Source organism: Triturus cristatus, chromosome 3_2 (assembly GCF_964204655.1).
Source record: "Triturus cristatus chromosome 3_2, aTriCri1.1, whole genome shotgun sequence".
In the NCBI taxonomy this organism is placed as follows: domain Eukaryota; kingdom Metazoa; phylum Chordata; class Amphibia; order Caudata; family Salamandridae; genus Triturus; species Triturus cristatus.
The window spans coordinates 1,177,719,301-1,177,735,532 of NC_140584.1; the positions used below are offsets into that span (position 1 = coordinate 1,177,719,301).

Sequence of the window (16,232 nt, forward strand, 5' to 3'; positions counted from 1 at the left end):
CCGCCCAAAGTGGGGGTCAGAACCAGTGGGAGCCCGTTGCTGGGGCAGCAAAAGGCAGGGTCAGCTAACAAAGGCAGAAGGCCTTTGCAGCTTAACCTTCTCAGGCCCAGCCCATCCTGGTGGAGGAGGCATGACACTTTTACCCAGGATGGGCTTTGTTTCTGGACCCAGGGAGCGGAGGCTCCCTAGTCAGAGGTACAGAAACCTGTCTGGTGGTGGCAAATGGCAGGTAGCCATTCAGGAACCACATCAGGGTTGGTCGTTTTTCAAAGGTCATCTCTAAGATGCCCTCTGTGTGCATTTTACATTAAATCCTACACTGGCATCAGTGTGGATTTAATGTGCTGAGAAGTTTTCTACCAAACTTCCCAGGTTGCAGTAAAGCCATTATGGAGCTGTGGAGTTTGCAATGACCAACTGCCAGGTCACATACTCTTATTGGCTTTACTGCATATACAATGTCTAAGAATGGACTTCGACCCTGTAGGGGTATAGTGCTCAGGCAACTGTACACTCACCTGTGGTCTAGTGCACCCTGCTCGAGGGGTGACTTACCTAGGCCACAGGCAGTGGGTTGTAGTCATGGCACACAGGGATGTGGGTCATATCAACTCTTCACTTTTCTCTGCACGAAAACTTGCAGCCTGCAATGGCAGTGTGTGTGGCTGTCAAGGTGCAGGGTCCCTAAAGGTGGAACAAAAAGTGCTGCAGCCCTCAGGTGCAATTCCTGGACACTGTGCTCTTGGTATCCATGGCACCATTTACAAGGGGTTTACCTGTGGCCAGAGATGTGCCAATTGTGGGTAGAAAGGTACCATTTTGGAAAAGAACACAGGCCCTGGGATCCTGATTGGCAGGGCACATCAAGGCAAAGTGCATCAAGTGTCAGGCAAACATTCTGGGGTAACCATGCAAAAAAGAGCACTTTCCTACACTCATCAAAAGTATTTATCTGATGAGAGCTAAGAAGTTAAATCTGATTTTCTATTGGGACACATATGCTTGTCAATTAACGGTTAACATAGAGGTTTCCTAAGATGGGATGGGGTTCTCTGCAATGTAACAACATCAATCTAAATACCAAAATATTATCAGACATCAAAAGAGTTTCAGCAAATGGATCTTTCCTGGAAGGAAGGCTTACACTGCTGCCCAACTGGAAGAAAAGAGAACAGGCATTCGCAAAAACACAACAAAGATCAGACCCAACGTTTGTGGGTCACTCAGCAAACAGTAATGAAATGGGAAACAGCAGCAGTCCGTAAGCACTTCCTGGTCCCGATTCCATAAGGAGATATTGATCCAATTAACAATTATGCCACAGATCTCAGGACTGCCTAGGGAGGCTCAACTGACAAAGGAAAGTAAAGGTTAATGTAATCAAAGCTTGGGGAATCACATAGAGTAACCCTAAATAAATATGTAACAATTCAGGACTATATGCTATACAAATTAATAACATCCCTTCCCTTGTATGATTTTACCTGCATGCCTGAAAGAGGGCCAATATTCTACCTGTTAGTATTCTGTAACTGTGTTGGTTAGGTCAGCCTGGATCATGCAAGGTCTTAAGGCCACATAAACAGCATAGAATGGACTGTTTAATTACCAAGGGCCTGATTTAGAGCTTAGCGATACTCCTCCTGTTCCTCCGTGGAGGCGGTTTCAAGTACTCTGCGTAGCTGACGGAGCCCTGCCCGCCGTATTTAGATGTGTGCTTTCTGAACCTCCACCCGCATTGCCAGATTATTTACCGTCGCATAAGAGGCGCACCTCCGTGGCGGCGGTCTCCTATGCTGGCTAACAGTACTGTGTCACCACCAGGCCGGCGGTATTGCTCTAAGGCTATTTAGATGTCCCCATTGTGCTGGCGTTGTCCTTGCGGTGGTTGGCTGACAGAGTGGGTCCCTGGTGGAGTGGAGACTGGTAAGGACTGCTTATTAATGTGTCAATACACATCTGTGTTGCGTTTACTTCTAAAAACATATGTAGGTAATTTGTCATGCCCCTTTTTGTTACATATTGCATGCCACACAAAAATCATACACACACTACCGAATGCACACCCACAGGCACCACAAGCACAACACCCCCAAGCACCACAACAACAATGTATTTTTTGTATGTGTCAATACAGGTGTGTTCATTGTTCCTTAATAAGTTAAAAAAGGAACACTACTGCTTTACATATAAGAAAAAATCGGATGCAAGAGCAATGCAAAACTACTTGAGGCTACAACAATTTTCTACAGCAATTGTCAACACAGAATTCATAATGAGCCAATTGTAAAAGTAGCGTACCTAAGATCCCGGCGACAACGGAGTTGTTTGGCATCGTGGTGAAGTCAAAGCTGCAAAGGAGGGACCCGGACGATGGGGTTCAAGATGGAAACAGAAGTTGAAAAATGTATTTTTTTATTTTATTTCCTTCGAATTTCTAACTCAAAGTAGGAGATATTCCTACCACAGTTGCCTCGATGGAAAAGCACATTGTGATTAGCTCGGCAGTCATCTTGGCTGGCCTCCCGCCGACAGATGCTTCTGCCTATGATGCTGTCGATGCAGGTGAAAATTCCTGTCGGAGTCAGTGGTACTCTGACTTTTTCTCTGTGGACCCACCAACATCTAAATACAGTGGGGCGACCGTCAAGTAGGCAGGCGGTCATTCCTTTGAAAAAGCGATTGCGGGACCATTACCGCCAAGATTGAAATCATGCCTCAACTCTTTGTAGTGAGTAAACTCTGCCTTCTTTTTAATGTAATTCAAAACAAATACCTACAGTGTGGATGAATGGCAAGATAAACCACAAGGGGTTCCAATGTAATCCACACATAAAATGGATAGAGCAAACACAACTCAAAGTGCACCTAGGCATTAGAAAGCTGATCTGATCAACTTTTCTAGGTGCTTTCACCATTTACTGCATGCTACAAAATCAGTGTACGTAAAGACTACCATCTCCGGACAGTAGCAACCAAGGTAGGATTTATGTGAGATAGATCCTATGACTATGAGGATGTTTTATAGGTATCATACATCAGAACAACTACATATACTTAGAGCCCTATGATCCACAAATGACACACTATTGCTCAAGGAACACCTTGACTAACGTACCTGTACATAAGTCGCACTGCTTGCTGCTGCCCTGGGTTAAGCTCTCCAGCTTTAGGGGTTACACTGAACAACTTGTTGTCCTGAATTCTCATCTGATGAAGCTCACTGGGGTCAAACTCTCCAGTTTCCGCCCAGTACTCTAGTTCAATCTGCTGGTCTGCAGGATAGAGAAAAGCCCTGCAAAGTTAAGGAAAATAATAAACAATTGACATTGTACCAAATAACGACAACACAAACATTCATTATAGGCAAATCTCAGCAGCGACAACTGGGAGGGAGGAGGGCGGGTGCTGCATGAATACCATTCTAGATATCAAGCTTACAGCACCACCACAAACAGACACCAAGTGTCACCAGATTGCAGGCAATAGCTCATACACTGTTTTGTTGATAAAGTAAAAGGAACCACCAAACAGCAAACTATAATTTAGCATGAGCTTCCCAAATGTTTTAGTCCAGCCCTGCAGATTAGGGAACACCATCTATTCCGATTAACGCTTTGACAGTAGTGGAAGTTATTATATAGGATTTATTTATTTGCTGTTTTAAATGTTTCCAGAAATCAACATGGATATTAAGATTTGAATGGTGACTAAGGGCCTTATTTAGATCTTGGCGGATGGAATACTCCATCACAAAAGTGATGGCTATCCAGTCCACTGTCGTACAATCACCGTAGGATATAATGGGATCGTAATGCAGAAGCTGGGATATCTGTCGCCTTTGTGACTGAGTGTTCCCCTCTGCCAAGATCTAAATCAGGCCCTGAATGTTCAGGTTGTACGTTCCACTGCCGTGGCTCAATCTACCAAGGGCACGGAAATACAACACAAGAGTTCACTGTGCATCTGAGTATGCACCAATGGCAACGTTTAGGAATGTGCACTGTGCCCGTCATCACAGAAACACAGGTGTTGGCATGCTGAAAGGTTCTGGAGAGCATGCATCCTTGCCTGGAATACCCTGTAGCAAGTTGTGACTTTCCTGACCCCTACATCAGCACACATGGCAATAATGTATTGCCCTGGAGAAACTTTCTGTGACTGGACTTCAGACCAGAGCTGTGATCCTTGGTCAGAGGGGTGCACATATGCACCCTTTTTGCCAAGGGTGACCACTGTCTGCTCAGAAGGCCCCTTTTGAAACCAGGGAGTTTCCCCTTCCCTTTTCTGGCCCATTGTTCTCTGGATGGGCTACTCCTATGGGTCAACAGATGGTTAAGTGGGACAACATTCATTCCCTTTGTGCCCATGTTGTGGGCTTCTAAAGAGCGGAGAATCCAAGCTCCTCCCCACCATTCTGGCCAACTTTTTTGACAAAGGCTTTGTCTGGACCAGTGTAGGTAGAATAAGCAAATGGACAGAAGTGCACAGTGAAAGGTGGAATCAAAAATTTCCATTTGCAACTTTGGTATAAAGATGGAAGACTTATTTTTCTGAACCCAAGGTCTCCACAACAATGGGATCACCAACTACCCTGGTCAGCTTCAATCTGAGGAAAATTTGACCATTTTGCCAGGAGAAAATGCCTGGACCCTGGTTTGAGGGAGAGAGATGACTCTCAGCTTGCGGGGGTCATAGGAGGTGCCCCTGCATGAGGAAGATATGACTCCAAAGGAGAGGTACAGGATGGGGCTCACGCAGGGTGAATTGATGATGCCACTATGACAGGAGGTGCTACCTGCACTACTGTGCTGTGTGTGAGCTGAGGGGGCCACAAGGTGTCCCCACAGTGTAGGCAAGCACAGAAACATCTGACTGTGTTGTAGAACTCTACTGAGTATAAGTTCTGCCATAGCCATCTACAGCCAAGAAGTAGCTATGTGCTAAATGATTACTGACTAAGCGTATACAGTTGCACCAAGTTCCTCTCTGAAACCCATGGCAGGTGCCTACCTTGTTTGGACGGTGGTTTTTTCAACTAGGCCCGAACTTAAGTGAGCAATGTGACTCCGCTGAAACCTCATTACAGGCAGTGCTGGCACTGCAGACTTAAGTAAGTGAACACCTGCGTCACCAACCACAGCCCATGTGTCAATTCTGCCACTCAACAAGCCATGCTGGATGCACACCACATTAAGCAGCACTACCTCTGTTGATCAGCATTGGTTGCAGCTGCTGCCAGTGAATAAAATACTAAACAAGGACACACAAGTTACTTTGCACCGAGATATATGGAGGTGAGTGGGTGGAAATCCAAATTTTTAGAGAGAGGGAGAAATAGAGGCAAAAGAGAAAACACATACCGGCATGGCTAAAGGTGAGGTGGCCCCACGCTTACCCTTCCCAGTACAGCCTAAGGGAAACGCCTCCCTATATTATTTGTGATCTAGCACGAAGGATGACTACAAAATTTGTCCCACAAGAATCACTGTTTAGACACTGTGGAACAAATCATGATTATTGCCCTTTAATGTTGGGTACAGTATTGTGTTGTGTGTAGAATGGATGTAATTTTTCGTTTTTCTAAACTAAAAGAACTGTCTGTAAGGAAAGGTAACTTACCCTGTAAGCATCTGATTGCAAGTGCTGTAGAGTCAATGCTCTGCATATGCCTGCCATCTAGTGTTGGGCTTAGACACTGGAAGTTGTTTTTTTTCTATATTCTCCATAATTTTCACACAGAATGTACTGATGTACCAGGCACACGTTACTAAATACAAGTACTCTTCAGTACATACAGTGACATTATTCATATGTATCCTTCAGGCCACTCTTAACTAATACTCTTACATGCAAAATGCACAGCCCCCTTTGTTACAACAGATTTGGGAGGACCCGTTCTTATACATAAATATGATGAGATACTGACCAATCTATAGGTATTGTGCCTTTGTTCTCCAGCATCAGGAGGGCCACAAAGGGGTCAGATCCCACCGGAGCAGCTCCGAAGTTGAAATCCAGCATGACAGGTGTGTAGATTGCAGGACGCTGACGTGTGCTGCGGGAGAATCAAGGAGGGAAGAACAAGATTTCAAATGATCTTACTATTAGACAACCTGCTGCCAGCTAGCTGTAAGGGGCCTTCAAGCACCAGAGAACAGAGCACATTGCAGACATGAGACCTCCCACCAAAGCCAGAGATATATTATATGGCTGAGGCCTGAGCAGCATAATACGTCATGTTTTACAGATACGAAGTGCAAGCAGCAGAGCAGGACAAATCTTAAAGATATGAAGTGCAAGCAGCAGAGCAGGACACGTCTTACAGATATGAAATGTAAGTATCAGAGCAGGAAACGTCTTACAGATATGAAGTGCAAGCAGCAGAGCATAATACGTTTTACAGATATGAAGTGTAAGTATCGGGGCAGGACACGTTTTACAGATATGAAGTGCAAGAAGCAGAGCAGGACACGTCTTACAGATAATGAAGTGTAAGTATCAGAGCAGGAAACGTCTTACAGATATGAAGTGTAAGCAGCAGAGCAGAATACGTCTCACAGATATGAAGTGCAAGCAGCAGAGCAGAATACGTCTTACAGATATGAAGTGTAAGTATCAGAGCAGGAAACGTTTTACAGATATGTAGTTTAAGCAGCAGAGCAGAATACGTCTCACAGATATGAAGTGCAAGCAGCAGAGCAGAATATGTCTTACTGATAAGAAGTGTAAGCAGCAGAGCAGGAAACGTCTTACAGATATGAAGTGCAAGCAGCAGAGGAAGGACACGTCTTACAGAAATGAAGTGTAAGTATCAGAGCAGGACACGTCTTACAGATATGAAGTGCAAGCAGGAGCGCTGGACACGTCTTACGGATATGAAGTGCAAGCAGCAGTGTAGGACACGTCTTATAGATATGTAGTTTAAGCAGCAGAGCAGGACACGTCTTACAATTATGTAGTTTAAGCAGCAGAGCAGGACACGTCTTACAGATTTGAAGTGTAAGTGGCAGAGCAGGACCCGTCTTAAAGATATGCAGTGTAAGCAGCAGAGCAGGACAAGTCTTACAGATATGAAGGGTAAGCAGCAGAGCAGGACATGTTTTACAGATATGTAGTTTAAGCAGCAGTGCAGGCACGTCCTACAGATATGTAGTTTAAGCAGCAGAGAAGGACACGTCTTACAGATATGTAGTTTAAGAGCAGAGCAGAACTTGTCTTACAGATATGAAGTGTAAGTATCAGAGAACGACACGTCTTACAGATATGAAGTGCAAGCGGCGGGCAGGAAACGTCTTACAGATATGAAGTGCAAGCGGAAGGGCAGGACACGTCTTACAGATATGAAGTGCAAGCAGCAGGGCAGGACACATTTTACAGATATGTTATGTTATGTTATGTTATGTTATGTTATGTTAAACTTTTATTTCTATAGCGCACGGCTACTCCGTGGAGTGTCCCGGCGCTTTATCGAGGCAGCTCAGTAAAACCGAAAACATAAAAACAGACTAAAGAAAAAAAGACAAAAAAAGACAAAGACACCCTACAGGTTAAAAAGCCACGTCTTGAGGCTCTTCCTAAACAGAAGGAGAGAAGAAGAGGACCGTAGGTCCAAAGGCAGAGAGTTCCACAACTGAGGGGCCCTCAAACTAAAAGAGCGACCCCCAGTGCGGGCCTTCCTCACCCGAGGAACCACCGCGAGAAACAAAGATTCCGACCGCAGAGATCTAACTGGGCGATAGAAAGACAATCTCTGCTGTAGATACCTCGCTCCGGTGCCAAATAGCGCTTTATGCGCCAGGGTCAGTGCTTTAAACATAATCCGCTTCCGGATAGGTAACCAATGAAGCGATCGCACCAGACCCAAAGCTCTCGCTCGCCTATGAAGGCCAAAGATGGCACGGGCCGCGGAGTTCTGCACAACCTGCAGCCGCTGAACCAGATATTCCGGAAGACCTACATAAAGGACGTTCGCATAGTCCAATCTCGAGCCTATCAAGGCTTGCACAGTGATCTTTCTGTGCTCTTCTGAGAGTAAAGGCAGGAACTTCCGGAGCATCTTAAGCATACCAACGCAGGTACCCACCAGGCCAGAAGTATGTGAGCTCAGTGACAAATTATTGTCAACCTTCACTCCCAGATACTTAGCCACAAGCGATGCCTGGACAGGGCAATCCATACCTAATGGCCACCAGGCCTGCCAATCAGGGTCCAGAGAGCAGCTGAAGAACAGCACCTCCGATTTACTGGAGTTTGCCTTAAGGCCGTTTCGCTGGAACCAGCCAAAGACCAACTCCAAGCAACCCCGGATGTTCTCTCCATCAAAAGCCTGGCCTTTCCCACACGTGAAAAGCAGTTGAGTGTCATCAGCGTAGGATACGATCCGGGCCCCAGAGGACTCCACCAGTGCCGCCAAAGGTGTCATAAAGATGTTAAAGAGAGTCGGGCTCAACACAGAACCCTGTGGAACACCGACTCCCAATGGCGACATCTCGGCGGAGCTCGGAGAGGCCCAGACCGTTTGTCGGCGGCCTTCGAGAAAAGATGTAAACCAATTGAACACCGTCCCCCTCAGACCGATGTCATAAAGTCTGGAGAGGAGCACCTCATAAGGGACGGTGTCAAAGGCCGCCGACAAATCCAGCATGACGAGCATGACCCTTCCTCCAGAATCCAGTGTCTCCCTGATGATTTCCGACACTTCCAGCAGTGCCGTCTCCGTGCTTAAATTAGGACGGAAACCGGACTGCGATGGATGGAACAAATCATTGGATTCGAGAAAGCTGGAGAGAACACCATGTACATGCTTCTCTGTGATCTTAGCCAAGGCCGGCAAAAGGGAAATCGGCCTATAATTGGCCAAGACCTCCGAGTCCAACCCAGGCTTTTTGAGGAGGGGGATCACCATAGCTCTTTTCCATGGCACTGGAACCCTCCCCTCCCTCAGGGAAAGATTCACCAAAGGGTTGACTAGTGGGTTAACCACGGCCGCCATCTTGGCCAAAAATTTGGCAGGACAAGAATCCAATGGTGAGCCCGATTTAAGGTTGGCCAGTAGAGCAAGAGAAGCATCGGCCGAGACAGGAGGAAACTCAGCAAAAACCGCACCCTGCGCGGGCGGGAAGGACAATCCGGCCATCGGACTGGAACACACCTCCACAGACCTCACTGGGAAAGAGTCCTGGATAGATTTTATTTTATCCGTGAAAAATTTGGCCAGATCGCAGACCCAGCGCTCCAATGGAACACTGTGGGCCACGTAGGATCTAGGCGCCGTAAACTCCCTTACCACAGTAAAGATCTCTTTACAAGAGTTGGAGGCAGTCTCAATCCTCCTGGCCAGATATTCCTTTTTCTCCCGGAGAATATCCTGATGATAGGATTTAATCATTATCCTATAAGCCGATCTAGCTTCCGGGTCATAGCGAAGGCGCCATGCCCTCTCGGCGACCTTACACTGCGCACGAGTAGCACACAATGCCTTCGTGAACCATGGGGCTGAGACCCTCTTAGCCCTAGCCCGAGGGGCCATTGCGGGGGCCAGATCGTTCAGCCTCTCCAACAGCCATCCCTGCAAGGACTCCACATCTTGCTCTAAATCCCCTGTAAGAGGGCAGGGATGGTCTATAGCAGCCTGAGCCAGCAGCTCGGGTGTGACTCTATGCAGAGCCCTTTGAACAGTGCCATGCTGTCTGGGGGCGCTGCTGAATAATTTTTCGCCACCCAATACACCAAATCTGGCCAATCTATGGTCGGTCCAGAGCACCGGAAGAAGCTCCACATCAACAAGAGGAACCGAGGAGAAAACCTGATCTAAAGTATGACCCTTGTCGTGTGTGGAACCAACCAAAAAAGGGACAAGACCGAGAGGAGCCGTAATATCGAGCAGTTTTTTAGCATCCGGATCATTGTCATCGTCCATATGAAAATTAAAATCTCCTGCCAGAAGACAATGCTCCGTACTTAATGCCATACCAGATACGGCCCCCTGAAGATCATCAAAAAAAGAGCCCACTGGTCCAGGAGATCTATAGACCAGTAGCCCTTTCAGAGCTTGATGAGGGGTTAATCTGATAGTGAAGGCAAGGGATTCCGCTCCTGCAATGGTGTTCAAAGAAGCGATAGAGCAGGTAGCTGACTTTTTCACTACTACCGCCACCCCTCCTCCCCTGCCTTTCACTCTGTCCTGACGAAAGATTGTATAATGAGGAGGAAAAGCCGCCCTAATATCCGGATTGGACGTCTCCCCCAACCAAGTTTCTGTCAGCAGGAGACAGAGTGGATTCTCTCTAACAAGGAGATCAAAGATCTCCAAGGCGTGCTTCCCTACCGATCTTGTATTCAGCATTAAGCAGAGATGTTTAATGCAGACCTCATCTCTCCGTAAAGGAGCGGCCGGGGCAAAACCTGGCGACCAGCCACAGGCAGGGCACAACCGTTTACCTCTGTAACGGCCCGGGAACACGGAGCGGCAAGCACAAGAAAAGCTTTGCAACGCACGTAGTTCCCTAGCAGTATAACAAATCATATTACCCGAGCAAGGACTTACAGCCAGGCACTCTCGCCGCTCCGCCGCCTCCGGAACGCTGACGGACGCAGACGGGCAGGACTCTGGCAAGACTCAGGCAAAAGCGAGGGCAACCCCGCTGCGCGATCCCGCTGCGCTGAAAGGAACGGTTTAAATAGGTCCTCCAGATAAGGTCCTCCCAGTCCCAGAAGGACGCTACAAGATGGCGCTACCAGAGCGCCACTGCCCAACCCAAAATGGCGCCCAAAATCGGAGCGCTGCAGATTCAAACTACCAGGGAGCCCGGACCCGCTAAAAGAGCAGTGAATCTCCAATATTATGTGCAGGTAAGGGGGGAGTCCTATCACCCAGCAAGGAGAGAGAGCGCAGTAAATAAGAACACTAGAAAAGGCTAAAAAGCGCTAGCAATCCGCGCGAGCGTGCTTTAGAGAGCCACCCCTCCGGGCAAAAGCATCCAACGAGGACAAGCACACCCAAGAACCGCCTTAAATAGGTCCTCCAGATAAGGTCCTCCCAGTCCCAGAAGGACGCTACAAGATGGCGCTACCAGAGCGCCACTGCCCAACCCAAAATGGCGCCCAAAATCGGAGCGCTGCAGATTCAAACTACCAGGGAGCCCGGACCTGCTAAAAGAGCGGTGAATCTCCAATATTATGTGCAGGTAAGGGGGGAGTCCTATCACCCAGCAAGGAGAGAGAGCGCAGTAAATAAGAACACTAGAAAAGGCTAAAAAGCGCTAGCAATCCGCGCGAGCGTGCTTTAGAGAGCCACCCCTCCGGGCAAAAGCATCCAACGAGGACAAGCACACCCAAGAACCGCCTTAAATAGGTCCTCCAGATAAGGTCCTCCCAGTCCCAGAAGGACGCTACAAGATGGCGCTACCAGAGCGCCACTGCCCAACCCATGTATGTAGTTTAAGCAGCAGAGCTGGACACGTCTTACACGTTTTACAGATATGTAGTTTAAACAGCAGGGCAGGACATGTCTTACAGATATGAAGTGCCAGCAGCAGAGCAGGACTCGTCTCACAGATATGTAGTTTAAGCAGCAGAGCAAGACACGTCTTACAGATATGAAGTGCCAGCAGCAGAGCAGGACACGTCTTACAGATATGAAGTGTAAGCAGCAGAGCAGAATACGTCATGGATATGAAGTGTAACCAGCAGAGCAGGAAACGTCTTACAGATATGAAGTGTAAGCAGCAGAGCAGAATACGTCTTACAGATATGAAATGTAAGCAGCAGATCAGGACACGTCTTACAGATATGTCGTTTAAGCAGCAGAGCACGACACGTCTTACAGTTATGAAGTGTAAGCAGCAGAGCAGGACACGTCTTACAGATATGAATTGTAAGCAGCAGAGCAGGACACGTCTTACAGATATGTACTTTAAGGAGCAGAGCAGGACACATCTTACAGATATGAAGTGCAAGCAGCAGAGCAGGACACATCTTACAGATTTATAGATTAAGCAGCAGAGCAGACACGTCTTACAGGTATGTAGTTACAGCAGCAGAGCAGGACACTTCTTACAGATATGAAGTGCAAGCAGCAGAGCAGGACACGTCTTACAGATAGGTAGATTAAGCAGCAGAGCAGACACGTCTTACAGATATGTAGTTACAGCAGCAGAGCAGGACGCTTCTTACAGATATGAAGTGCAGGCAGTGGAGCAAGAAACGTCTTACAGATATGAAGTGTAAGTAGCAGAGTAGGAAACGTCTTACAGATATGTACTTTAAGCAGCAGAGCAGGACACGTCTTACAGATATGTAGTTTAAGCAGCAGAGCAGGACACGTCTTACAGATATGAAGTGCAAGCTGCAGCGCAGGACACATCTTACTAATATGAAGTGCAAGCAGCAGCGCAGGACACATCTTATAGATATGTAGTTTAAGCAGCAGAGCAGGATACGTCTTACAACTATGTAGTTTAAGCAGCAGAGCAGGACACGTCTTACAGATTTGAAGTGTAAGTGGCAGAGCAGGACCCGTCTTACAGATATGAAGGGTAAGCAGCAGAACAGGACAAGTCTTACAGATATGAAGGGTAAGCAGCAGAGCAGGACATGTTTTACAGATATGTAGTTTAAGCAGCAGAGCAGGACACATCTTACAGATATGAAGTGCCAGCAGCAGAGCAGGACACATCTTACAGATATGTAGTATAAGTAGCAGAGCAGGACATGTCTTACAGATATGTAGTGTAAGCAGCAGGACACATCTTACAGGTATGTTTTTTAAGTAGCAGAGCAGGACACGTCTTACAGATATGAAGTGCCAGCAGCAGAGCAGGACACATCTTACAGATATGCAGTTTAAGTAGCAGAGCAGGACATGTCTTACAGATATGTAGTATAAGTAGCAGAGCAGGACATGTCTTACAGATATGTAGTGTAAGCAGCAGGACACATCTTACAGGTATGTTTTTTAAGTAGCAGAGCAGGACACGTCTTACAGATATGAAGTGTAAGCAGCAGAGCAGGACACATCTTACAGATATGTAGTTTAAGTATCAGAGCAGGACACGTCTTACAGATATGAAGTGTAAGTAGCAGAGCAGGACACGTCTTACAGATATGAAGTGTAAGCAGCAGAGCAGGACACATCTTACATGTATGTAGTTTAAGTAGCAGAGCAGGACACATCTTACAGATATGTTTTTTAAGTAGCAGGCAGGACGTCTTACAGACACGAGGATCTAGATTCAATTATATATATTTTAAAGGCACGAAACCGAAGCAACACAAAAGGCACTTCTTATAGGCATGAGGTGTAAGTTGCAGAGCATGACACAAATCTTACGGGTATGAGGTGTAAGCAGCCAGCCACACAACTGAGGTGACGGCACAATTCAGAGTGGAACCGAGAGAAAAACACAAAACCATAACACAACCTAACATGATAGCACAACAATGCGACACAAAACAGGATAACACAACAGAATACCATAACAAAATACAAAATAGCACAGCTACACCAACACCCTCAAAGCACAAAAAACACCATTCCAACACCACAGTAATTTAACATTATTGACCACAAAACACAACATCATAATACAACACAGCAACACAACTGCACATTGCAAATCACCAGCTGTAATAGTGTACCTGAGGTGCAGCAGTTCAGATGTTGCACTATGTTATAATCTTTTATTTTTAATAAGCGTTTTTAGTAAACAAATATCCGGGGAAAGTCACATAAGAAAGGTCAGGTTTGGAGACTTGGAAATATTCTTAAACTAGCAGACAACGTAAATGCCCCCCTCACCCTCGCCCCATGCCCAGATTGGGATTCCTTTAAACACCATTAGCTGGACTAGTCTGGTTGCATGGAGGAAAGCATCTTTTGCATTCCACAGCGAGGCCCCAGTTTATTAAAGGTATTACAAGTATTGACTGCCTTCTCCATCAGAATGGCTCATTTTTTTCACAGTTTAAGTCACTACTACACTGCATGAAGGCAATATCCTTAAGTACATTTTATTGATGTCACAGCAGTTGCTCTGCCTTGAATGCTTCAAATATTAATGGTGAAATACCTTCATCTGGTAGCAGAGCACCCAGCCGACATGGCCTAAAGAAACTGTTTAAAGACAAGGCATGGTTGTGCAGTACAAGGCTGTTTTCACCAGCTATAATAAAAATGTGTAAAGCTTTCAATTCGCGAGTGACAATTTGCATAGAACCCAATTATTGAACTTCCAGTAGTTCACAACTTCCTGCTTTCTCTGCTTCTATGCCTTGTATGCATTTTAATGCAAACTGAAATATTTCCAGTATTACTATTATTAATATTACTATTTTAAATAATGTAACATTGTTTCCTACAGGGTTTTATTTTAAGTCCCTAACTCCATTATTTTCCAACGGGAGAGGGTTGCAATACCAGTGGTTGGCATGTGGGGTGCTAGACTTACTCTAGCTGGAGAACCTAACTACTGTTTTGGGTCCCTGCTTGGCTATGGTAGCTAGAGAAGTTTGTAGCTATAGGTTTAATCATTTGTGGGTGGGTGGGTGGACGCCTCTCTAAACTCCTCCCTCATCCTTCCTAAACCCCAGCTTATTCCTTCCTAATCCCCACCTATTTAATATTAGGTATTCCACATTTTCCAGCCACTCCCCTGTGTCCCACCCACATTTACTAATAAAATGTATATCTACGTGTGAGGAGACTGTAGTCTGGGCAGAGATCTCCGCATCTATACGTATAGGAGAGGTGGAGGTGTAAACTCCGCACGTAGGTTTGTGAATAGAATTTTGTAGTATATTTTGCAGTAGTACAAAGCACAGTTTGTGAATAGGCCCCATAATGTATAAGCAGCACCAGGAGGGCGTATCTCACAGCATGAATTTCAAGAACATCTTGCAAGAACAAAGTTAAGGGGCAGAGTCAGAGACAGAGACATCTTAAAAGCATGCTGTGTAAGTCGCAGAGACAGTCACATCTTAGAAGCATACGGTCTAAGAAGGGTTATATTTAAGGCACAAGGAGGAGGAAGAAGAGCAATGCTAATTTTATGGTCAGAAGATTTAAGAATAAAGTAGCAGACTGAGGAAATGAGACTGGCCCATTGCGGCCTGCCTCTCTCTAGACCGGAAACAGGCTTTTGACTCCCTAACTTGGAATTACATGTTCTGGGCATTTCGCTGATTCGGATTTGACCCCCCCCAACTGCTTGGATGGATTCACCTACTTTACACTAATCCCACTACCAGGCTCCAGATGGACCGCTACATATCGAAGCCTTACCCCGTGGCCAGAGACAACAGACAGGGATGCCCCTTTTCCACTCTGCTCCTCGTATTAGCTCTGGAGCCATTGACAGCTCTACTACACATTAATGGACAAGATTGAGGTATACCCATAGGAAATCAAACATATGCCATATCGCTGTGCATAGAAAATAGGATTCTTTATTACTTCAATGTAGATGGGTACACACACTTCCTTACTTCCACCCTGAATAACGTCGGAGGGATCTCGGGCCTCCTAGTCAATTACAAAAATCCTTTGTCTTCTCATTCAGAAAAAATGTTTCCAAGAGGCGCGTACAGCTGGGGACTGAGGCCCTGACATGGGCCCCTCAGACATACCTAGGGATGCAGGTCGACTATGGGGAGGGGGACCTTCTGGAGGGCAACTTTGGCAGAGCTATGCACTCACTAAAAACCCAAGTGGCCTTCTGGATAACTCCTGGTGGGGTCTATTGTACCATCTTGAATAAAACTACCTGAAACCCATCTTGCGTACCTGACTCAAACACTACACCTGCCCTTGTCTGTGGCCGGCTGTGTTGCACTGTTTTAAACTGTGATGCTGCTCCGACTGCAATATCTCAGTGGTGATCCCCACTCACGCCCTCCGGGATCTAACTCCCTCTTAATCACACTTATCTGGGGAAATGGGTGGAAAACAGTTGCGTTGCACAGTCTGCAACTTCCACCATCGTACAGCAGAATGCGGGCCCCCAACTTTACGCAATACTATCTCACTGCCCAGCTTCAATGGGTAGCCCTTTGGCTGGCTTGGCATCATATAGACATGGTAGGTCTCCCCCATGCATGTATCCATTTGGGCCAGCTTAATTCCTTACTACTCCCTGGTCACTGATCGAGGGGCCAACAGCTATTCCTTTTGCGGACGTCATGAGAATTCCTGAGAATGGGGTTCCCCGGAGCTACAACCGTCCGACCATATT

The 16,232-nt window shown here is 46.4% G+C and overlaps 1 protein-coding gene across 2 annotated transcripts in view; it reads right to left on the reverse strand.

Annotated features, from left to right (window-relative positions):
• CFAP65 (cilia and flagella associated protein 65) overlaps positions 1 to 16,232 on the reverse strand; it is a 684,907-nt gene that overhangs the window by 214,560 nt on the left and 454,115 nt on the right. For both annotated transcript variants that reach the window (XM_085650063.1, XM_085650062.1), the window contains 2 exons: positions 5,930 to 6,058; positions 3,119 to 3,295 (listed from right to left, as the gene is read on the reverse strand). In XM_085650063.1, the coding sequence (XP_085506189.1) occupies positions 3,119 to 3,295; positions 5,930 to 6,058 (306 nt within the window). The remainder of the gene's footprint in view (positions 1 to 3,118; positions 3,296 to 5,929; positions 6,059 to 16,232) is intronic.